This window comes from Anarrhichthys ocellatus, unplaced genomic scaffold (assembly GCF_004355925.1).
Source record: "Anarrhichthys ocellatus isolate YVR2014 unplaced genomic scaffold, GSC_Weel_1.0 scaffold4, whole genome shotgun sequence".
NCBI lineage: Eukaryota > Metazoa > Chordata > Actinopteri > Perciformes > Anarhichadidae > Anarrhichthys > Anarrhichthys ocellatus.
The window spans coordinates 10,981,799-11,007,614 of NW_022280034.1; the positions used below are offsets into that span (position 1 = coordinate 10,981,799).

Consider the following 25,816-nt stretch of genomic DNA (forward strand, 5'->3'; position numbering starts at 1 on the left):
CATGTCCTCTTTACTCCAGCTCTCATGTGTGAAGGCGAGCTTCTCCGCCCAATCTTATGAATGGCATCTTGCAGCTCTTTCCAAAAAGGCCCCAAGCTAAAGGGGCAAGTGGCATCCCACCATATGCCTGCAAAAAAAACACCATATGCCTCAATAGTTAATTCATTTTTCCAAGGCCACAGGCCAATTTTCAGCATCTCCGCATACTACTGATACCACAACACTCTTTTGAACCTTTGTACAACCTACAGTACTGCATGACATTGCAGCATTGAATCATGCGATAACATCTCTGACTTCCAAAATGTCTTTGCCATTCAGTATAAATCTGCCGTTTGTCTCTGGTGTCTATTCTAGTGACATTACAGGCGAGTGGGTGTGTGGGTGTGACAGTGACTGTGCCTGATTGTGTGAAAAAGCATACAGAGAGTAAAGACAGGTCTTTATGAGTGTGTATGTCAACGAGAAAGAGGGGGGGGGGAGAGTGAAGCAGTCGGTGTGAGTGAGAAAGCAAGGAGAAAGCAGAAAGCAATGCTCCAAAATAATGTGGTCTGTGATGCCATGGAGATAAAGGGTCAGCTGCTGGTAGGTTTTGAGTAAATTCAGTGCTTCGCTGTGCCCGGCTGTGTGGAATTGACAGAAGGAGGATGGGCTCCCAGGGAGCTAGACCTGCTACGAATAGCTCAGTGTGCACTCTCTCCTCTCACACATACAGTACATGCAAACACGAAAGAGACTCGGAACAGAAAGACAAGTTCTATCACAGATGTACACACATCCACACCGACACATCTGATAACAAATACATGAAATGTTACACATTGGTGCTTTCAGACAACACGTATAGGCTTTAATCAACCTTTGGCTTATATTCAATGGACAATGAGAGTCACAATGAGAGATAAACTCCTCATCATCGCTCTGACCTCTCTGTACTGCGTGACAAGATTTGATCTGGTTCTTGGCCTGGTTTGAATTGGTTTGGTCTAACATCCCGAGCACAACGCTGTGTCCCCTTCTTGGGACTAACTCTGAGGGATCCACAGGAACTGTCCAATCACATTGCAGTCGAGCCATCAAGGTTAGAAGAACAGAGAGACGAGGGAACACATAGAGTAGCTCTGATGAAGTCACGGTGTGCCAACGTCCCTGTCCTTGTTCTGCCATTTAAAGTGAGCTAATTTGCAAGAAATGTAGGTGATTTTTATAACTTTGAAGAATATAAACCAGCTTAATTAGGACATGTCCGTGTCTATGTACATTTACCCACTTTCTAAAGATGGCCATGGCTTCATTCATAATGATAGCACCCTCCATTAGTCTTTTACTGGACCACTGACAAGCAGTCCTTCAAAATGAATGATCTGGGTGTTTCTCTTTTTTTATTTTGCTGTTTGAAACAAGTTCTAAAAATATCAGCTATGGAAACAGAGAGGGAGTCTGAGAGCGTCTGAATATATCATCAGTTCAGCAGAGGAGTTTAATGTGTGTCATTAGTGACAGCATCTGCTATAATGAACTTGCCGAGACACAGTGTCACACAGAGAAAGAGGAGGCACAACGGGAACGTCAGGTGAGCAGCCATCTCTGCTACCTAATTTAGCAGTAAGAAGCCGACAAGTATAACATCTTCTGAAAAGGAAATTCTCCAGTATGGTACTAGCGCCTCAAAGCTGTACTGTTAAACAGAACTTGACTAAATGCACTTCCTCAAAGGCTGAAGGGAGAGGAGAGCGTTTGATCACTGCAGGGATGGTCTGTCGTATGAGCAGGGCAGAGGTCAGGGTCGGCAGGGGGAGATGTGGCTGCGAGGACACTGGATCCTGAGCCGATTAATTTTCTCACCCCCGGGGTACTGGGTGGAAAGGCAGATGGGAGCTTTTCTCAGCGTGCTGTCAAGGTGAGGACATGGTGAACCGTAGACACCCACCAGCCACCCCCAGCGTCGCAGCGCGCTGCACATTAGGTAATGAAACTCTTGTGGAAAGCTGGGGCACAAGTTTCGGAGCGAGGTAAAATGAATATAAAGGGCTTCAGTCTGTTTGAAAACACTTTTTTTCTTCATCTGACATTCATCAGGTGATTTGAAAACTTGAAAGATTCAGAAAACGAAGACGATGACTTACTCCCAAAGTCAACACTAACCCATAACCATAACCGTGACCTCTCAAACTAAAGTGATCATGTGATCATGTTGCTGTCACACACATCCTTGTGTCATTCCCCACGGCACCACTGGAGCATGATAGCTTACTATATTCATCCTGTCTAATAAAGTGCAGGAAGTCTGACAGTGACCACTTCATTGATCTAAACAGCGAGTTGTTGCACAATGAAGCTTTAAAAGCGTATTTAATTGTGGCTAACAAGAAGTTGCATTGATGCCTCAGTGAATGTCGAATTCTTACGAATCAGTCACCATAAGAGATGCAACGATACTCAAAACTTTGTCACATTACAATTTCAATTTTAATTGATAGCTCAAAGCCCACATATTAGCATTAGCACTGAGAAACATACATATTAGATTAGCTAAATGGTGTTGACACATTGTGAAACATGGGTCATTTATACAAGGATTTGAGGACACAGACAAACTAAGAGCCACAGACTGCTCTTATTCTAAGTTCAGTGACTTCACACAAGTAAATACATTTACCAAACGTGGAAATTAATATGTGATTATTATGCTTTTGATGTGTTTTTTGTAAAATAAATTACATAATCTAGGAGATTACAGATAGCATTGCATTTATTTTAGGAGACATATAAATACATATAATAAAAAGTATTTAAGTATTACGTATAATACGTATTCATTATTTCTAAGATAAAAAAAACAATAATGCCTGTGTGATTTTAGCTCATAATCATATCTAAACATGGATACTTCCCATCTATGTATTAAATACAAATATATATATTTTTTTGTCCTGATAAACACCCACATGGCTTTATATCATTATTCCAGCATGGAGATAAAAAAAACTAAAACCAAATGCACATTGCAGCTTTTATTAAATAGTGGAATAAGTAGGTAATCACACATGATAAGAAATGATTGAGGTGTGCTAATCAGGACACCTTGAGTGCACTTATACCATGTCCACAAAGGCAAGGTTTGTTTAAATTCACTAGTTCCATCAGTGAGTTAAGAAGTACTGCTTTAGTTCCTGCGGTTTACAGTAGTTTGAGCTTTAATTTAGACCAGTAGTCAAACTGTTGAGAGTATGTTTGAGGTGTCCTGATACACCTGCAAGCCAATCAGAGCCTGTTTTTCCTTGGTTACCTAATTACCTGAATCAGAGCAGGTTGGAGGATACATGGCGTGAGTGTTAGGCAGTGGAGGGTTAATGCAAGTGTAAAATATGAGTGACGTTCATCAGCGTAGTTAGGATGGCCTTCAGATCAACCCTCCATCACTGTCCATTTCCTGGACTCAAAGTAGCACCAGCCACCCAGAGTGAGGCGGAGAGAAAGAGGGAAGCTAAGTGCAGCTGTAGGAGTCATTATGTAAAAGCATTAACAGTCTCCGTCCTCACATGTAGTCATGGCTCACTGTGATAGTGTAGTCGGTATTGTGGAATGTCTTACTATGGTGTTGTTTACTTCAACAAAAAGCTCTTGACAGTATCAAACCTGGCTGGTAATCAACTGTGGGTCTGGCAAACAAACTTGACGAGGGATTATTTTCCTTGACATCAGCATGTTTAACACATGAAGATGGTGTGTGTATCACAGAGAACAGCAAGACCAACAACAGACGGTTAAACTATCTATATATGTTTTTATAACGGAGCATATATGGAAGGATTTTTTTTGGTTTGTTTTTGGCCACTTTCTCACTGTTCTCAGCCCCACAAAGATATTTATACTCAGTCCTCACTGATCATGCTGAGCAGTTAAGGGAAGAACTACAATAGCAGATCAATAGGGTTCTTATGTGAACATAAACAATATTATACATGATTACCTTCCAAAATGTGTCACAAATTATCTCTGATAAACACATCATTTCCTTTGTTAAATGTTTGAAAACTATTTAGCCTAACTTAACTTTTACAAACTTAAAATCCCACTGGGCAATTATTAGGTTTGTGTAAGACATTATTTCCACACTGTCCAACATTTGAATAAACCACCCAACACACACGCACACTCCACCACCACCGCCATAGCCAGCTGGGCCCAAGAACAAGAAGGCCGTTTCACAACTATTTCAGCCGGTGTGAGTACAGTAATATCACATTCCTAATCCCTGCTGACAAGAAATGAAATGAACAGGAATGGCTCCAAAGCCTGAAATAGCGGCATCAGACAGGAGTCTCGGAGAATAATGTAATTGGGGTGCTTAGAACGAGCCGAGCAAGGAGCAGGAAAGTTCAGCTCTCCCGGCCTTCCACACAATATGAAGACACATTAGTGTGGGACAACATGACTTATTTAGATGAGAGATAAAGAGACAGAGGAAGATTCAGTGGCATTATGTAGCTGTGGTTTAGAAGAATCAAAATGACAGAGTGTAGTTTTCATTAATTAAATATATACAAAGTCATTTTATATCCAATAAGGTGTATTTAGTTGTGACATAAAGAAGGCACATCCAATCTGTTAGGATAATCTATCACTGTCTAAATTAGGAAAATACAAGTGCTGATTTACTGAACTTCAAGTATCCCACATTACTAACACAGCACATATTTCATATGTATTTCCCTTTGTGTGTCAAATCCCTTCAGATGATATTTCTTGACTATGTTGGAGAGCGATCGAGCTGTCAGCAGCAATACGTCAATAGAGCTTCTGTGCAGCGTCTGCCTAAAGTGAGCTCCATTGTAAAAGATGAAACGCCACAATCACTATCACCAGAAAGATTGTGAGAAGTTTATTCTTAGGGCCCCTCTGATTAATGCAAATTACACCTTGCTGCATATACAAGTGGCAGCAGCAGAAACATTTCACCATCTCCAACTCTCCATTTTCCTGACGTTCTTGTCTCAGCTGCTGTTTAAGACCTCGGCGTGACACTTCCATTTCAGCACACTTTTCCGGTTTTCTTTCAGTTACACTATGGGTGACGTTTGCATAATTCCCTTGTAATGTTTTTGCAAATAAATTTAAAAAGAAATGCTTGGAGGCATGTCCGTTCAAATGCTGTAAAATGGCTAGATTAGAAGGATTTTGATTAATCTTTAGTTCTTGCAGCCAATCAAGCCCAGCTCCATATATACGCTGTATTAAATGGAGTCAGTTTAAAGCAAAGTTATGAACATAAAATAACTTAAAATATACCCATTCAAGCAAGATACAATTCTGCTTTCAAGATAAAATATTTAATATATACCTCTTCAACCGCTGAACCTTATCAAATCGTTTTAAATATTTTTCTCTGATGAGTCATGTTTACAATGGCCTGAGTATTGCCAAAGCCTTTAGTTGACCAACTGTCTTTTCTTGCCTCTCTCTTTGCTTCATTTCTACCAGTTGGTCTGAAAATAGTGAAAATGTGTTATACCTGTAGCCATGGAAGCGGCAGCAAATCCCACTTAGCCATCTCCCTGGGAGGCAAAACCCTCTCATTTACACACACACACACACACACACACACACACACATGCAAAGGATATGTGAGCTGCCACCTGTGATTATGGTGCAGTTACATAACAAGGTTTACAGTCTGGATGTGTGAACCTTGTGATCTACTGTTCTCCAGGCTTGCAGCACCACGACGTCAAAGCCTTACATTATGCAGGAACGGGTACGGTACCTGTTGCCGACACAGACCAAGAGGCGCTTTAAAAGGACGCTTTGAGCTCCATTAGTTGACGTCCTCAGCCAAACACAATAGCCTGGTGATGATCACACACAGGCTATCGCAAATCACCCTCAGAAGTCTGAAATCAGAGGCTGCGAGGGAGAAAGAACAGGAGCCCAGAGAGAGAGAGAAAAGGGAGAAAAAAGAGAGAGAGAGAGGGTTCCTGCACTGATGAATCATTAGTGATAAAGCTGGGACTGAGCCAGTATGGCTGTATTTAGAAACTTCTCACTCCCCCCCCCCCCCCCCCAACTACCCCCACCCCCTTACTAATTGTCATCTCTTTTAGCATTTGACTGATGACTGGCTCTCTGAAAAGACGTGAGAAAAGGGAAGCGGGCACTCAGGTCTGAGGGTAATGTCACACTTTGAAGCCGTCAAGGGTAACCGTGATGTACTCAACAGTGGCAGCGATGCAGAAAAAGCTGCAGTTTGCTCCCAACGACAACTAAACGGCAGAACCATGGACACTACCTCATCTTTTCAGAGACACAGGCACAGTAACACATCAAGACAATAGAACTGTGTTAACGCTGAAAACAACTCTTCCTCAGGAGAACAGCGTTTTCCTAGAAGACTAGAATTGTAGAACAGTGTCACAGAATATGATGAAATAAAATGGCTGACTAACTATCCCTTTCAATTCCTCTGACACAGGAGTCCTGGTGTGGCGAGAAAGCCATATCGTCAAAAAACACATACGTCCTCAAGTCAAATGTTATTGATTAGTCTTTGGTGACAAGTGTGAAAGGCATCTGTCTTCACAGAGACACAGCAGCCAGCAGCATGATACATTGGTCCACACTGCACTGCACAACACACATAGGATCTTTCATCACGGCAGCAGACTATCGCAGGTCAAAAAGATGCATGAATATTTGACCCGGTCATGTCACGGCCATGCGACAATCAATTTGATGCTGCAAAGTCCCGGTGAATTTAATTTATTCTAAACATATAACCTCCCATTATTTCCTCTGAACGTAAATGATGGGATAACAGGACTTATCTCAGAGTAAAAGCAGAGCAGATGGACTAACACGGCAGCAAACTCTGGGCTGTAAATGTTACGTGGGAAGTCATTGTATAAGCCGTTCATCTTCATGATGTTGCCTCCATTTACTTTTGATTAACATCTGATCAAATACAATGGCGGATTGTCTGCTTGTGCTTTCTAAATGATACGTCTGCATCAAGTTGCTGTCAACTGGTAGTGCCATGATGTGGGAGGGAGGAAGGGAGGGAGAGAGACAACAAGAGAGAGAGAGGAGAGGAGAGGAGGAGAAAAGAGAGGGAGGGAGGGAGGCTGCAAATGGCAGCTTCTGTGACACCACTGGAGGGAGGGAGAGAGGAGACAGGGAGGGAGAGAGCAAAGAAATAGTCAGAGGGAGAGAGAGTGTGAGAGTGAGTGTGATAGAGAGAGAGAGAGAGAGAGAGAGAGAGAGAAAAAAGATCATCAGTCCAACTAGATCAGATTGCAAAATATTGATAAAGAGAGATGTTCAGTTAATAAGCAGTGAGGAGTATTGCACAGTTGTATGGCAAATGTGAAGGAAAGACTTCATGTTCCTCAAGATGAAGGATGAGCAGAAGACCAGCTGAAGAAAATTGCCCCAGAAGATGGAGATACAAAAAAACCTGAATTTTCCCTGGGATAATCCTCATTAAACGCTTCGTACCTGTTCCGTAAGCGCGGCGCTGACCGAGCAAAAGTGGTTCTGGTGTTCTGGTGTGATTCAGTCCGGTCAGAATTGCGTTTCATCAGCGCTCGCAACAGCGCCTGAAAAAGAGAGAGAGAGAGAGAAGAATTCAAGCAAGGATGAAGAAATTCAAACGGGGTCTGTGCCTTGTGCTGAAGATGATGGAGTGGTTTTCTCCAGTATCAGAGTAACACACAAAGAAGGAGCAGCTGCGGTGGCAGATGCAAAGAATGCCTCAGTTTGGTTAACAGGGACACTGGGAGAGAAGATACCATCTTTTGCTTCTGCAGCCTGGGGGAGGACAGGTAGAAATAAAAGGTAAGAGAAGGACAGAAAACTTCAACTCAAACTTGTAGCCTGATTGTCACGTCGACATCTGTCAGATGTCACTGGTCCGTAGTGTTATAATGTATACTCTCAAGCTCTCCCTTTGGAGCAAATCCGTAGTCACCTTGTTGTAATCTAATTCATATAAATCATTTCACAAACTTGGAGTAAATGTATAAAATGGCTAAAGATTCCATGACTATTCATCTAATGTGAATGTAAACACCACACATTGAAACTGGAAGTCATTGCTGTGTAGTCTCATGGTTTCATGTCAAATCCACTGTGCTGTAGTGCAGAGTCAAAACAACAAATAATATATAACTGATCATCTACCTACATCTCCACAGTATGTAGCTTTACCACAGCAGAAGCTTTTCTGCAGAATGTGGATGAACCCAATATTTTAAATGACGTTGATTTCTCCACCCCACGACTCTCAATCACCTTTAATCTTAATCCTAGCATCGATTTTGAAATGGCCAAGAAGGCCGTGCCTGTTGACATCAGGCTGCATGATATTGACAGGCGCTCAGCTCCCAAATGGTTCAAACAAACAAACTTGTAGAAATGTAGAAGGCGGACGAAGACAAGCATTAAAAGCAATCGGTTTAAGCAAAACCTTCATCCTGAATTTACCAATAAGGTTTGAATATACATTAACAGCGGATTCACCTCGACATTGTCTCCATCAATATCAGAGCTCAATGTTCACTAAGATGGGAGAGGATATAAAAATAATATATTGTGTGACAGTACTGCTGAAATGATCAATTATTGAGTGCACAGAAAATGTATAGGAGGATGTGAAATCTATGAAAAATGCACTAAAAATTCTGGAAGGTTTCTGCTATTTTTCTGTATGTTTCTCTCTTCTTCTTGAGGTTTATTGACCATGAATCAGACAAAATAAGACATTTAAGGAAACCGCTTTCAAATCTGGTTAACTGTGATAGGAATTTGTAAGTACTTATTAGATTTGATAGACTAATTAATGACTGAAATTAATTTAGTCTAGCAAACATCCAATAGACAATAACAATCGTCCGTTTTAGGCCTGGACGGATCAAAACATTCAGTCATTATGAGCAAACCCTCATTTCTGCACTACATCTTCCCAATTCAACTTCAACTTACACCTTGATAATAAATGCACTGGTTACCACTTGAGCACTTTTTAGGCCCCTCATTATCCTACCAGTGTTATATCAGATAACTAACCACAGCTTGTAATTTAGGATAATATTACTGGAGGACAGACATGAGCAGGTATCAATGGATAAATGTGTTGCTTTGGGTACTGCACTTTTCTTTCAGTGTATAAAGAAATCCCTAATGTGAGGGTACAAAAGAGACAGAGGATGAAGAGGACAAAGATTTATGCAGAATAGCCTGACAGTTCAATTACCTCACCCTGCTTTTCATCTCAGCTTAGTTCAGTTTGATTCACTTTCTATGATCCAAAAGGGATATTTAGCAAGCACACTGAAAACATAAAATATTACACATCCACAACAAAAAGGCACGATATCACATCAAACACATGGACTACAACCTATGCATCGTCTTGTATGACTTTATGTAGAATATCTAGCAGTACTGTGTTAAAAGTAATGTTTCTAAGCGTGTGAGCTCTAACCAACAGGTGCTGCTTCAAATTGGAAATTACAGAGTTTAAGTTGAATATGGGCGATGCAGCCTTTGTGAATGGGCACAAGTAATTAAAAAGCTGCACAAATAAAGATCAAAAAAGCCCAGTGAGAAGCGTACATGTGGGAATGATCAATCAAAGGAAACCAGGTGTTTGAGAGGAGAAAAAAAAAACTACAGGTGCAGCTAGCAAAAAAACTACAGATTTTGTTCTACTTGTATATAATATACCAGCTGTTAAAACAACGTGAGAAGGTGACTCAGTTCTTTATGAACACGTCCCTCTACCACTTCTCTCAACAACCACCTGACATGGTATCTCAGCCGCAGGGCATGGCCTACATAGTGAGTCTGTCTGATTCTAACTTCCATCTCTTTGTCTAGCAGTTGAACCATAGACAGCCTTCGAAATGCCAATTATTGCATAATTCTTTTGAAAAAGAAAACAACAACAACAACAAAAAACTGTGTTGTTGTTCGTATAACATACTGTAAATCGGACAGTTGGTCTTCAGCGCTTCACCATTTCTGCTTGGTGAAGTTGGTGTTACTTTATATAGGAAAATACCTGAAGGTTACTTGAGACGAGATGAGTTCCGCGTGGAGAGCTATAGGAAAATACAATGACACCCGAGCCTCGGCTCTTCCTTCACAATGGCCTTGGGAGGTGGGCCGGGATCATAGCGGTGGAGCTCAGTTTCCTGCAAGCTTCTCTTGAGATGAAGTACCCTCTCCCGCTACACGTCATTGTTCCTCCGAATTCCTTCAATTATTTTGCACATCCAATTATTCATTCTGTTGAACCTAATCAGCTGCAAGCTTATCGTCACCCCAGGTCACTCCTCTTGACTCCCCAAGAACACACACAGCAGACAAGGTCACAAAAGGTTTTTTATGAAGTTATTGGCTGAGGGAGAATCACTTTCTCTGTCCTGCCTTATGAAGCAAAGATGCAAGTCTGAAAATCAAAGTGTTTGAACAGCGAGACGACATAAAAATATGAATACAAAAATACACACAAATGACCAAAAAAATGCTTATTTTTCATCTATACAGCCAGCTTTTCAATTAAATGTATGCTGTATCTGTAATAAATATGACTAAAGAACTACAGATTGATTATTTACCATCTGATACCATTTAGATTCATAGTTATTCAGCTGTCACTAGCAGTTAATTAATCTAATGTCAAACGTCTTGCTAAAGACTACCATCAATTCCAAGTCAAAGAGCTGGGGACAAAGATTAATCTTTAAGCAGCATGTACACTCAAACGTTACATGCATAACCTCTCAGGGGGACAATCTGATTTGAAGAGCTTCCTGTGTAGCTATACAGCAAAGGCTTTCTGCATGGGTTAAGACTCTAAGGCACTTTTCTAATGACTCCAAAGACTCAGGGAGGGGTTTTTACTTTCATTTGACCAATTCTCTGGACACCTGACACTGTACGACTACAGTATGATATGGAGACTGCGGACCATGCTGCGGTCATGCGTGTAGAGACCAAAATGTATAGTGTGACATATTGAGAGGACGTTCAGGCTCAATAGTCATCTCAGTTATATAACACGGTCAGTGTGGTTACTATACCACACAACCAGGCCTACCTGCCACTACGTGGGTGAGCCAATGAGCACAAATATACGTAATTAAACTGTCTGTCTAAAGGATGAGACAATCTAGTTTGGTTGACATTTTCACAGATTTGAGATGAGCGGATGAGGATTACTATTTTAAGCATTACCAGCTGTGTGCTCTTTTGGGAATGTAGTGTGATATTGTCCAAAAAGGCAAAAAGAGCCTTTGGAAGTATAAAAATAGAACATAACGTTTAGCTACAGTATATATTTTACTGATACAGGTATGCGTTTGACCCCTAAGGGACAATTTTTAGATTGTGCATGAAGTAATTTGGCTCCAGATCAGGAGAACCTCCACCTGAAAGAGTGTAAGTGAGGATGGAATCAGTGTGAGTGTGCGGCAGACGGCAGGGCACCCGGGGATTTGGGATCACACATGAGTGAACTGTCAAGTCTTCAGGGCCCAAATCAGGCCAGCAGAAACAGAACGGATGTGGCCAGGCGAGAAAAGCTGTCTGCACCCAGAAGGGCTTCAGTCTAGTCCCTTTGGGCAAAACTCCTTGAACATGAGGCTCAACATCCAGCGCAGTGGCCAGGTTATCGCCGTACTGACATATTGTAGATTAACTACATTCCAGACTAACATTTTGACACATACATTATCAAGTGTGTATAATCTTGTCATTTTTGGTTAAGCTGAAGTTCCAGTATATAATTAAATCCAGGGCATTGCACAGGGGACAAATCGACTACCTACTAGTATGGGGCACCATGGGAAGGTGCTATAAATTGACCGCATCCTCACAACATCATTAATAACACTGCAAATTGTACAGAATGGGGTCAAAAAAATAGTCCTGCAGTCCCTCATCCCTATACGCAGCATCTAGAATTGCATGTCCATGGAGTCAGTGGCATAGATACACAAGTCCCCTCGGAGTGTGTTTAAATACTCACACACACACACACACACACACACAACACAGTCTCACAAAAAGTATTGTAGTGAAAGGACAATGGCAAACTTAAGGCCAAAACAGAAATAGAGGCGCGCAGATTGTCTGTTGAATATGTGATGACTGCATGGCATGCTGCTGATAATCTATAAATACAAGCAAGAGTGCTGAAAACTAGCATGTGATAGCCTTCCCTATCACTGGTAGGCCTGAAATTTGACAGCGCTCCTAATTTCATAAAACACGTAACCAGATACCAGAAGTGACTCACATGACGGTCATTTTTTTTCCATTCCAGAATAATAAACATCTGGTAGGTGACTTAGTGTGTCTCCACTGCCAACCGTCTAATTTGAAAGAGAAAAGCACAGGAACAGCCATGTGACAGAAGTGGATCTGCTGTGAGACCAGCTCTTCACTCACCCAGCCAACATCAAAAGACATGAGGACCCTTCAGTGAGGACCAATTGGATTTTGAGTCGTGATGTTTAAAGAGAGCAAGATGGCGAGGAGAAGGAGTGTAAATGAACTGAAGTGACCGGTATTATAGATACTGACACTATAAACCCTGTACAGAGAAGAGGGACAGGGAAAAGGGTGATCTCATAACGCATAACAATGTTTACTGTTACTGTTAACACATTCATCATGTTCCTTATTGTTTCCTATCATATTAAACATCAGATTTTGCAAGAGGACAAACTTATCAGAAGCTGGCCCCCGGTAGACTGACTACTTACTGCATTAGTTAACAGGAAGACGTATAATAAACAAACATATTACATTAAATAGATGGTAAAATAGTCAGTCATACAGCAAAAATCTAAATCAAGTTAATCTAATGCAGGTATATCTACAATATCCCCCAAAAATAATAATTTTATTCTGAATTTTTGTTCTTCAGAACGCTGTAAGTGATGATGGTGAATTGGTAATTTGTGCTCATTCAGTGAAATGATCTATAAGTATTAGTAAGTAGCAGAATTATTTGAGTATTATGTACGTTTTACAAGGTTTTTCAGTCGAAGGATTTCATGGTTGGTTCTTTGTTGACTATGTATGTGATTTCATACACATGTATGGTGTGATTTGACCATTATGTCACAGAAAGACGCTTACATTGTTCTCCTCTCCCGGCATTCTCTACAGATTGGATTAAAGCTCAAGACTCCCACCCAGCTCCCTGTCTATGACTCACTAAAATGCAACTTAGCCAGTGATCACGCTGTGAGGGGCCTCGATCACTCCAGGCCCGTACCTCTGCACTGACCCTGCAGCTGGAGGTGCGGCCAGGAGCATGAGCGTGGGAAGAATCAACCGCTACAGCATTGTGTCATCTGAGGAAGAGGGCCTCCGCCTCAGTACCATGCATGGTATGAACGGCTTTGGCAATGGCAAGCTCCACACACGCCGCAAGTGCCGCAACCGCTTCGTCAAAAAGAATGGCCAGTGCAATGTGCAGTTTGCCAACATGGAAAATAAGTCGCAGCGCTACATGGCCGACATCTTCACCACGTGTGTTGATATTCGCTGGCGATGGATGCTGTTAGTCTTCACTCTTGTGTTTGTTCTCTCCTGGCTGGCCTTTGGCTTAGCCTTTTGGGTCATTGCTTTGCTGCATGGAGATCTGGATAACCCCGCCGGAGATGACAACTTCACTCCTTGCGTCCTACAGGTCAATGGATTTGTGGCCGCCTTTCTATTCTCCATTGAAACACAGTCTACCATAGGTTATGGCTATCGCTGTGTGACTGAAGAGTGCCCGGTGGCTGTCTTCATGGTGGTCTTCCAGTCCATCGTGGGTTGCATCATTGACTGCTTTATGATTGGCGCCATCATGGCCAAGATGGCGAGGCCTAAGAAGCGAGCACAAACGCTGTTGTTTAGCCACAATGCTGTCATTGCCATGCGGGATGGAAAGCTGTGCCTAATGTGGAGGGTGGGGAACCTTCGCAAGAGCCACATTGTAGAGGCCCATGTTAGGGCACAGCTCATCAAACCCCGGATCACTGACGAGGGGGAATACATTCCTCTAGACCAGATAGACATTAATGTGGGCTTTGATAAAGGTCTGGACAGGATTTTCTTGGTTTCCCCCATCACTATTCTCCATGGGATAGATCAGGAGAGCCCCCTGTTTGGGATCAGCAAACAGGACTTGGAGACAGCAGACTTTGAGATTGTCGTCATCTTGGAGGGGATGGTTGAAGCGACCGCCATGACCACGCAGGCTCGCAGCTCCTACTTAGCCTCTGAGGTCCTTTGGGGTCACCGTTTCGAGCCAGTCTTGTTTGAGGAGAAGAACTTGTACAAGGTGGATTTCTCTCACTTTCACAAAACCTACGAGGTGCCGTCCACCCCCCGCTGCAGTGCCAAGGACATGGTTGAGAACAAGTTCTTAGTCCCGAGCTCTAACTCTTTCTGCTATGAAAATGAGATGGCCTTCCTCAGCCGCGACGATGGGGAGGAGGATGTAGGTGGTGGTGGTAGCAGGGCACTGGCAAACCTCAGTCCAGACAGGAACAGCCGACATGAGTTTGAACGCTTACAGACCACCAGGGTGCTGGATCAAAGGTCATATCGCAGAGAGTCGGAAATATGACCTCGACCCATTGACCCTGGATCAACTTTCAATAACTGTATCCAAGGGTGAAATGCAGAACAATGCAAAGTGCCATAGGAAAAGCTGACTACTGTAAAAGTTTGGAAAATAAATAAGACAACAGTAAACTGGAAGAAATGGGGGAAAGAAAGAGTTCACAGCTTAGAACATTGTGGTAAGGAATGTCTACAATCAAGGAAAAGGCTAGGGAAAGACCTTCTTCCTGAATGGAAACTTGAATCTTTTTTCACATGGTCATTTTGAGTTGAGAGTGTTCAATGATAGTGCATCAAAAACTATGACAGAACCTTATAATCAAATTGTAAGTGTAAATACATTGCTTAGGTAAGTTATGTTTTGTGTGCAGTATCAGTTTCCCAAAAAAAAAAATAGAAGTTGCTATTTCAACTTGATCTTGGGCACAAATAATAGTGTTGCAAGGCCTCTCTTGAGATCTCCTCGCATTGCTGTAATGTACTGGACCTGCGTTTAGTGACACATTGACACATTGCAGCATTCAGATGCATTGAGCAGTGATAAAACATCTGACCATGAGCCACTGAGTACAACATAATTCCACACCTTCATTCATGTATTGGTATGATCCCAAAATCTACCATTGTAGGCACAATTAATTGCACTAAGAAGAACATATAGGAATATGTTGAACATAAATTCAATTGTATGAAGCATCACTTTATTTATAATCTCTTGACCTTATCTTAAAAACAAACATCTTGAGCCATCAACACCATGATTTGGTTGCACTGGCCAGCACATGTCATGTCATGTACAAACGTTAATAAGTAGTCAGGTAAAACAAAAGCACAAATGGAGGACAACTGTCTTAAAACAATTTTTGTAGTTCTTCAAAATATTATGTCTGCAAGATACAGGTTGCAATATCCAAGTTTGTACTGACTAATTAAATAACTGAATAGCAGTGATTTGTAACTCCACAAAGAGATGCACCTTAACGTGTACCTTTACTTTCACAACTTGAAAAAGTCTTATAAACTAAGTTAAAGTGAAACCTGTATACTGGTAGTCAATAACAAGATTGATGACACTTAATGATTTTGTCCTCTTTAAAAAATGAATCTATGCATATTGTTAACAGTATCAGGGGAGAGAAATCCTATTGAGTTCTGCTTGAGATGAAGTGATGTAATGACATTACTTTGATTAATACCTGCTTAGCCTGAAGAAAAAGAAAAATGCATGAACTGAATTTCAAAAATTAGCTGTTACGTTTATCAATCAATCAATCATCTTTTTGACAAGAGTTCAATTAAATTGATAGTCAAAATTTATTATAATTATTTTAAACCACCCTACAAGCATCCATTCCAAATGCTAAAAGGACAAGCATCAAAGGGGTTAATGTGTCTAAAACACTTTGCGTTATGCTAATAAGGTTAGAGTAGTCCAAACGTGTTAGCCAATTTACAGTATCCGGCCCTATATGGCTATTCATTTGACATCAAAAGTGGGTAAATTTAGATGCTCTTTATATTATTAATAACAGAGTCAATCTCTGTTTGACACTTTATCTGGTTTATAGATGATGACAAAATAGTATTTAATAATTATATGACAAATGTATCCTTTAACAAAAAAAGAATGTGTGCAAAACTAAGTTTGATTAAAAACCTGTAATCATCTAAACAGATATAGTAGTAGATACAGTATGAGTAGCAGTAAAATAAAGAGAAAATAGCTTCCTCCTTCACTCCTCATATTGATTCCTCTGGCATTTGCCAACATTACATACTGTAAATGCATTTTTAGCAATATGCTAATACAATGAGTTAATACACTGGACCAAGGTTGAATGGAAGCAATAACAACTAAAGCACATCTTTCTGAATTAATTTTAGAAGGCAGATCATTAATAATTCTCTTGTAATACACTGCATGCATATTTATAATTCTTGATTCCCAGATAATGAGTTGAAGGCATGCTGCGAGGAGAATGACCCTGCAGTCTTTAGTTTATTGCACACATATGCATACGAGTTCTCAGATTTGATACCAAAGTAATGAGTGTAGCTCAGACTTAAGTTTTGAAGTGATTGTTCCCGACGTAATCTTCCAAAAAACACTTTATAGACTGATCTTGAAAAATGGATAGTCATATTCCAAAAAGGTGGTTGAGTCTCCAGTTTGCAAATAGTCTCTCTAGATTTACATTATTCCTGAAGATTTGCAACTAATTAAAGCAAAACCCTGTTCAACTAAACGCTAAAACCAAATCAACTGAATAAGTAACTTAGCTGTAGTTACAGATTCAATCATCTGCTATAGTTTAAGAGGCACAATTATAATGCATGATAACTTTTTTTTTCTTTGGCATGGACACTAGCATTTAAAAAAAGATCCCTTATTCTAGATGCCTAGTGAGAAATGATCACTCAAACCTAAAAATGTTAATGTTTGTATGACAAATACTGTTTATCACGTCCGGTTTATCTGTTACCTCACTAAAACGTGGATGTTGTGTCAATTTTAGTTAAATTTCATACATAAAAGATAGCACATGTGTTAAGAAGGACACCTTTAGGATATGGTGAAAAACTACAACATGAACACATAGAAGAGAACCATGAAATGGTCATTATGTTGGTCACAATGACTAATATTTTCCTAATAGTCATTTAATATATATGATATTTCTAGGTTATATGTTGCTTTTTAGAACATTGTGGGATATAGTAAAATACAAAGAGCATTTTTTTGGCAAATAAGTGAAGCGTTCTTTACCCAGCCCAAAATATTTATTATGCTTATTGCCTTCTGGGAAGGTTCTATACACTGATGTGTGAAGCCTCTGCACCTACTCACTAGCAAAGAAAAGCCGAAGCATTTCTACAGTATAAATTTTTTGCAGATTGTTTTAGCTTTGATGATGCCCACCTGAGCCCTTAAAAAAGAAACACACACACACACACACACACACACACACACACACACACACACACACACACACACACACACACACACTTGTTTTAGCTAAACATAAAGGTTTATAGTGTAAAAAGCATAGTAACATAAAAAGTATAATAGGGAGCAGGAGGCTGAACAACCTGCTTATTTTTATACAAAGTTCTTTTTGATAGAATACCGCAATCAATATTTATCTGTTTTTATTAGAGTACTACCAATGAAATCACTAATGAGGGGCGAAAATATGATTCTTGTCTCACTTTTCAATGATTTGATTTCTGTTGTTTCATTTCAGCACAGATCCTCATGATTTAACAGGTATTTCTCTTAAAGGGATGATTGGAACCACTTTTGACCTCTGTAGAAGTCTTCCTATGTCCAGCAAATTGTCTACTGGGCTCTTGATTTTAATTCAAAGTCATTTAAATTATTAAATTAAAAACTAACTGTGAAAAAAGGTTGTTTTCATCTCTTTTTGTTGAGTGGCCCCAGCAGTCATGGGCGGTATTGAAATGCAAAATCCAATACAAACCTCAGACATCCTCAAGCTTGAGTAATGAATGGATGAAGTGGTAGCTGAGTACATCTTAGTGAGGGGGGGGGTTTAAGATGAGAGTTCAAGAATGAAGTCACCACAGTCAGATGACTTCCTGGTCTGGAGCCAATTATTAGAGAAGGCTCATTAATTAATCACTGTGACACACAAAAAAAACAAAGACAATGGCCTGGAGCCTTTTGGCTCCACTGATGGGTAAGAGGCCTGCAGCTGACTTTATCAGATCAATGGAGTGACGACACATCAACACATGAGAGATCATTATTACTCTACTACCTCAGAACTGAGGACACCGTATTGTTTTCGAGCATTCAATCGCACTATGCCTTTTCGTCACGGCATACTTGACTACTACCGAGCCATCGTTAGTGTAATTAGTAACACCTGTGTGTATTTCCTACTATGACAAGTAAAAATGCGTTCTGTGAAAAAAGCCTATTGCCCAGTAACACACATTTGGGTTTTCTTGTAAGTTAAACGTTTACACTGTTCAACAGAGCTTTATCTCTATTAAACAGATTCCACATTCATAGGCTGATGTAGGAAACAGGACAAGATTTTGGTATCGAAAGCGTTCTGGTTCCCCTTGTAGTACATGTATTATTGACGAATCGCGTTCGAGCAGGCTTTAGTTGAATGCAGGTAAACACAGCAAAAGAGGCGTAACGTATTGACCGAAATGCTGCCAGCTATTGTCTGACGGTGATTTAGCTGTTTATTGGTTTAAAGTTAGCTTGTAAACTGTCTACAACCTGGTCGTGCACGTCGTCGCTCAACTCCAACTTCAGCCTAGAATCTCAAGTTACTAATCGGAGCGCAAATAATGAGCAGCTCGCGGAAAAGTGGGAAATTTTACATTCAAAATGAAATTCTCTCTGGTTGAAAAACGACATAATGGCGACAGTTTCTAAATTACCGTGAGCGTATCTTTGGCATTTTTGCACTGTAATTGTCCTGTTACTTATAGGCCGACAAAGATACCAATCTGTGATAAGCTAATATGGGCCGATAATATTGTTGCAGCCAAACCTCGGTCGTCTCTACTGTTCAGTGATTTGGTTTTCAAGTACAATATAATATGGGATTAGAATAATGTTCATAACAATGTTTTCCAAATATACCGTGTATACAGTTTAAAATAAAACAGTATTTGTTACATAAACTTAGATGAGCTCCTCCAAAGTATAACAGTGGGACTGCTAGTACAATGACGTCATCAGCACCACGCTACACATTTTTGACTGGTGATGAATAATCCTGAACTCTTTGCACGAGATCTGTGGCCGTCAGTTCTTTCTAAATAATTCAGGTTGGGGTGTTTGAATCACCCACACTGAGCGACAGATGTGAGATTAGCATGCTGGCCACTGGTTGTGCTGAGCTCAGGCATTGGGTCTCAGCACTAACTGACACTGGGATCATAGGGGCTGTGCAGGAAGCATTTGCCAAATTTGATTACGGGCCCTGGCAGTGTGTATTAGGCTTTGTGTGGCTCTGTGTCACACACATAAAGTAGAAGTGAAGCTTTCAGGATTAGTGGTGGGCCGTGTTAATGAGTGGCTAATGCATGACGGGTTCTGGAACTCAGAATTTGACTTCACTCTGAAAGTGGGCCTTCTTTTAAATGCTGTGATGTTAAACTGGTGTACTTTCATAGCAGGATTAGATGCCAAGAGGTCCTGGATAATTGAGGGCATGTCAGGAAAAACTGCCCTGTAAGTGAGATGGTTGCTATGTAATCCAACAGACATTTCATTCAGAAGGGATGGATAGCCTATTGGGATGGATAGACTATGAGTTCAGTTACTTGAGTAATTCTCAGCAGGTAGAATCCCACAGTATTCTTGTATTTGTAGGCATTTGTTTATCTATGTTTACCTTACCAACTTGGTTCAGGGCTCTAAGGTGCAATGCTGTTTTCCAGTAGGTGCTATTTGTTGCTAGATTTTGCCAACAAGGTAAGCTAATTTATATTGGCTATTTCTACCTATCCCTCAGGAGGAAAATGCCACCATTCAATGATGTTTTGTTAGCAGTTTCTGAATGCCAGAGCTATGAATGCCACTTATGCAACAGCCTTTTCTAATTATTATTACCATATGGAAGCTGTTGCCACGTAACCTGCTGTCCGAAAGAAAAAAAACCAGAACCAAATTTCAACATACACCAATGCACCAATGATAAATTATGTAATGTTGTAATTTGGTTTTATACAAAAAGAGAGATAGATAGATGGATAGATAGATGGATAGATAGATAGATAGATGGACGGATGGATGGATATTTTGTCTAAATTATGCAACGGCAAGTTGACACCCAGGGTCCCTTGGGAATGTCCCTCCTGTGACTCCCAGGGAACAGTTGACTATGCCAGCTGGGGCCTGGACTCACACATTTGCTCACATGACATAAAACAAAAAGCGGTACACCTACAGAAGACTTTCGGGAGCCAGTTAAAGGATATGAAAGGATGCAGCAAGTAGCCTCACCAGGCTCCTGCCAGCCAGCCAGCCCATATAGACTAGTTATAATTAATGCTGGAATAAACTCCCTGTAGCCTGAACTCTTGATGACAGTAAAATGAGGGGAAATCGTGTTGAAGGGGCTATTTAAAGCTCTTCAGTGTCAAGCCGCATGTGGCTCTCTGGCCACACTTTCACCGCTAAAATATCTCTCTGTTAGTTTCTGCGATAGTATCACTTAATCAAAGATACGTACTGGAGGCCTGAGGTCTATGTTATTATAACTACACCTTTTCTGTATGGAAAATATGATCTACTACGTAGGAATTCATATACATTAATATATATCAGCTCATCCCATTGTGGGTTACAATTGGACAATATAGTACAAACCTAAATCCACTTCAGATTAAATCAAATATCATGTCATTCTATCTTACACAATCTAAGTGCAAAGTGAAATATGTTTTATAGGTCACTAGATGTAGATAATGTGGATGAAAAACACCATTGTTATATATATATGTTTATTACTGTAGCAGAGTTTGAAAGAATGTCAAGACGTGTGCAAAACTCTCAAGTATGATAGTATTAACAGTTAAAAATGACTGTATGAAGTGAATAATACATAGTACTATATTAGGAGATCAATGATTGGTACATACTGAGGGAGAAATGAACTAATTCTATAAAGAGACACCGACTGTGTGTTGTTCCAAACACAACACAAGTGTCTCAAGTGTGATGGGAATTTATCCAGTAACTGAGACATGTTTTGTTGTCTGTTGCCAAAATGGAAGAGACACAATAGCCCTGTCCTACTACCCACGCTTGTCGTCTTGTCAGATAAGCCAAGAGCCCACTGTGTTGTCCATTAGCTGTCAACAGTGCCCAAGTACACACCACAAGTACACAGCAAAATGTACAAGATACGGAGGAGTCATCCGATCACTTGGGCTCAAATACATTGGGCTCTTTTAAAGAAGATATTTTGACATGTCACAGTAGGAAAAGTGCAGCTGTCGTCACAGGTGTAAATAATGACAGTGCTAAAACCACATGAGAAGGAACGACAACTCAATTTTGAGAGAAGCTCTCGCTAATGTTTGCGTGCTATAGCTAAGTGCCCAGCTGGGCTGTCTTTCAAAAAATACTAAGTCAAAACTGTTTAAAGCCCAGCACACTCACACAGGTGCTTCCACTTGGCTAATTAGACCTCTGTACACTATATATAGTACACATGATGTCACAGGAAAGTGAGAGAGATGTCAATCAAGCATGTCTAGACACGCTCACACTGTCCTGAGAAGAGATCTAATTAGGCAAAGAATAAATTGAAAACACCTGTGTGGGTGAACCACTGTTCTATAGTTTTTTTTAAGAATTAAGAATTAAGTTAATAATTGATTTCATACTTTGACAGATTATGTATGTCCAACATGTAACGTGTGACGAGGCTGCCATTTGGAGCTCTAATCTGAGATAGGAGTGATGTGCGGCATTAAACATGGGCGACACATCATGTACCTTATCTTCTCTCGGTTACAGCAGGTGCCGCTAGTCTATCCTGATTCTTGAAGCAACATGAATGGACAACCTGAGGGGACATAAGGGGGCCACTCTCATTTCCTGGCTCTCAACCCTTGGTAATTACGTATGCGTGCCCAAAGGCCCTCTGTGTGCTTTAGAGAAAGAGAGAACTAAAGGCAAGATAGTGAAGTTATGTACTGCGGAACAGGTCTACTGTAAAACACATACAGTTCTACAACAGCTCAGAGACACAAGCCATGAAATATTAGTTATATTTACTTGTATTATTTCATATTATATCTGTGCAACATACAGGTGGATGTTTAATGGGTATTCATTTCCCCTGATGGATTCAATAAGTAGTTTGCATAAAAACACAATAAATACAATCCACATAGTTGAGTGTAATTGTATAGTGCTGTGGTTTGAAGGTAGCTGCTAGTACAATGGAGCTCTGAGGACAAAACACCTATAAAATTACATTTGAGAAAAATCTCATTCTAAATAACACGAAAATAATAAGATAGTAAAATCAACGGAGCATGTTGTGAACAGTATCCCAAATGGAATTATTCCGTGTAAGGTGATTTTGGGGAGCTTTGAGTACCACACACCAAATGCCAGTAAGCTTTATTGTATTGGAATAAGATACTAATAATAATAATAAACTTAAGCAAACCACACAGTAACTGAGAAGAAAAATAAGAGTCATCAGAACGTTGTCCGTCCCAGCAGTGAGGTCATGAGAAGAGACACAGAGCTGCGGCTACAATCTCTCTGGTCTCCCCAGGGGTGGACTCAAATCTGTCAGCACCTTTCTCTAATGCAGCTCTCAGTGAATGGCAACCGGTAAAAGGTACTTCTCCTCAAATACGCCTCCACACACACACACACATACACCACACACCCTCTTCATCCCTACCTACACTACGCGCCAGGAAGCATGGCTCATCTCTTGCTGGCTGGCATCACTCTGTCCCAGGACACACACCTCGCTCAAGCCGGGACAACATCTCCAGTGTCAGGTAGAATGAGGGTCTTTGTTAAGGCAGACTCAATACAGGACCTTCACTGGCAGAAGTAGTTGGTTGGTTTGATAAGGAGAACAGTATCCCTTTTAGCGTTTAGAAGAACTGACTGCAAAAGTGGAAATGGGGACAGTTAGAAAAACTTTGCAGCCCATGCTTGCTTGAGTAGATGCTTTTGTATTAAAAACACGTTCCATGCTCTTTTAATCTAAATGTGGTTCGTGGGGGGCTTCTTTTGTGAATAACTAGGTTAGTTTTACCAGTAATACTGTTTTTTAACAAGGGTACCAATCCAAAACTTTTGATTTGGACTCAGTCTCACATATTAAATTATACTTCAAACCTGCTGTCTGGTATGTCTAGGACCTTGAATGTTGTCAAGACATTATTTTCTGCTTTTCATCTCTTAGGCGTGACATAATAGACAAAAACCCTGTTCAAAAAAGATGAAACTGCAGTGAATCACAAAAAAAGTGAATGGGGTGGTTACATAAGCCAACAAAGCATTTCATTGTATACCATGGAAAAGATAATTGGTAAAATTTGAAATAACTTAACGTTACGTAATTAACCCTGCCTGACAGTAATATGACAGACTTACATGACTAACTTACGTTATAATACGTCTGAAGTTAGCTGACGTACGTTACGTTGGATATGTAGATGTGGATTTTCTCAGCCAAATTAACTAGCTAACTATTGTTTAATTTGTAAGTACTTCTCCGGTTGGTTAGTTTGCCGTTTTGTTTTTAACCAGTGTGTTTATTGCAGGATATATTTTACATGCAGTGCCAAGCTTTGACTTTGTAAAGTGCGACATCTTGTGACGTTGTTAGGTTATTGCTCCACCATTGAGCGTTGAATTTACTCTAACCAATCAGAGAGAAGAATACTGAGACGTCAAAACATTAACCAATGAACGCTTACGTAGTAACAAAAATGGCGCTCTATGTATTGTGAAGTGGAGAAGCTACAAACAAATGTCTTTTATGATTTGAAAAACTGAAAAAGTCAGGTAAGCATCACATTTAGTGATTACATATGTATTTGCCGAGGCATACATTGTTTTTTGCACTCAGCAATACAACTGTGTCTTAATTCAGTAGTTGACGTAATGAATGACATCGGCAGCTAATAGCTAACGTTAAGCTGCCAAATTATGCACAACACAAGTAAGCTACAGTAAGCTAGACTGAGTAGTATCGCTAATAAAGGTTGACTGAAAAGTTGCTTTAATGTCTTCGTGTTTAATATATATATATATATTTAAGTGTATGGTCGTTCCTACCAGGATGAAGGTGGTCAATCTGAAGCAAGCCATTCTACAGGCTTGGAAAGAACGATGGAGTGACTACCAGTGGGCTATTAACATCAAGAAAAACTTCCCAAAGGGAGCAACATGGGACTATCTGAACCTTGCAGGTTAGATGAAAGACTGTAAAGTCCCCTGGTCATCATACTATTTATGTCACTTAATGCCAGTGAGCGTGTTGTCATTTCACTGTGGCTTTAAATGATGTTTGTGTTTTCCAGAGGCCCTGATGGAGCAGGCGATGATTGGTCCCTCTCCCAACCCTCTTATTTTGTCTTACCTCAAATATGCTATAAGTTCCCAGGTGAGAGAAAAAAATCAGTGTTCTGGAAAATGGTGTGTCAAAGAGTGTTATTGTTGTGCAAAAATCTTTACCTTCTCTCTCCTTAGATGGTGTCTTATTCCAGTGTGCTTACTGCCCTGAGCAAGGTAATTTCCACTTGAGGAAAGTTATGGCGTAATGCAGTTTACTGTAAGATATGAGAGCTTTTCATGAATGTCTCTTTTCTGATAGTTTGATGACTTTTCTCGGGAGCTGTGTGTAAAATCCCTGCTGGAGATAATGGACATGTTTTGCCATCGTCTCAGGTGTGTACAGTGATCCGTGACAGTGTTGTGCATTCGATGTCCTTAGTATTACCTGTGACACAAGTCTAACACGTAGCTGCATCAGTTTTGATGTAGGAGTTTTATGCCTGGTTTGAATTAAGAAAGCACAGTTGTCCATTTTTGTAATGATACATTAATACCTAATACAACCATAAAACTCAGTGAGTTATGACAAGCATCAGTGTTCACCAATTGCATAGAAACTATTAATAAACATAAAGATTATGTTTTATGAAGCTGAGAATTTAATTGAGTTTATTTACATCTTGCTTAGACAAATGTTATTCCGATTACTCAAACTTCTCTTTTTATCTAAGCCTAATGTTTTATTTTTTACTGTGCAGCTTCACTATTGCTTGGTTAAAAAAAAAAAAAGTTAAGATGGTTTGGGCAAAGTCACACAATTTCTTCGAATTTAAACAATCAACAATCTCTGACTCACTACCTCTCGTCTCTGAAGCTGTCACGGGAAAGCAGAGGAATGCATCGGGCTGTGTCGGGCTCTGCTCGGAGTGGTGGTGTGGCTGCTGCAGGGCTGTGCCTGGTACTGTGAGAAGCTCCGAGAACTGGGGCCATCAGCCAGCACAGAGGCCATTCTGAGAGGCTGCCAGGAGAGGCTTCAGAATTTGATGAACAGCACCAAGAACAGAGCCCTGGTCCACATCGCTCGGTTGGAGGAACAAGGTGGTACGATTGTGTGTGTGTGTGTGTGTGTGTGTGTGTGTGTGTGTGTGTGTGTGT

General features: G+C 40.5%; 2 protein-coding genes across 5 annotated transcripts in view; both read left to right on the forward strand.

Moving 5' to 3' along the window:
* The first annotated feature begins 7,265 nt into the window (after positions 1–7,265).
* On the forward strand, positions 7,266–14,766 carry kcnj12a (potassium inwardly rectifying channel subfamily J member 12a). Its single transcript, XM_031843729.1, has 2 exons — positions 7,266–7,833; positions 13,180–14,766. The coding sequence occupies exon 2, from the start codon at positions 13,328–13,330 to the stop codon at positions 14,630–14,632; it is 1,305 nt and encodes a 434-aa protein (XP_031699589.1). The 5' UTR covers positions 7,266–7,833; positions 13,180–13,327; the 3' UTR covers positions 14,633–14,766.
* Positions 14,767–24,086: 9,320 nt separating this feature from the next.
* med24 (mediator complex subunit 24) overlaps positions 24,087–25,816 on the forward strand; it is a 26,660-nt gene continuing 24,930 nt past the window's right edge. For 3 of the 4 annotated variants that reach the window (XR_004212660.1, XR_004212661.1, XM_031843718.1), the window contains exons 1-6: positions 24,087–24,169; positions 24,446–24,576; positions 24,688–24,770; positions 24,857–24,895; positions 24,981–25,054; positions 25,536–25,762. Coding sequence is in view for 2 of the 4 variants with exons in the window: in XM_031843718.1 (XP_031699578.1) it covers positions 24,447–24,576; positions 24,688–24,770; positions 24,857–24,895; positions 24,981–25,054; positions 25,536–25,762 (553 nt within the window). In the remaining 2 variants the exon portion in view is untranslated. The remainder of the gene's footprint in view (positions 24,170–24,445; positions 24,577–24,687; positions 24,771–24,856; positions 24,896–24,980; positions 25,055–25,535; positions 25,763–25,816) is intronic. The other variant, XM_031843719.1, reaches the window with a different exon arrangement.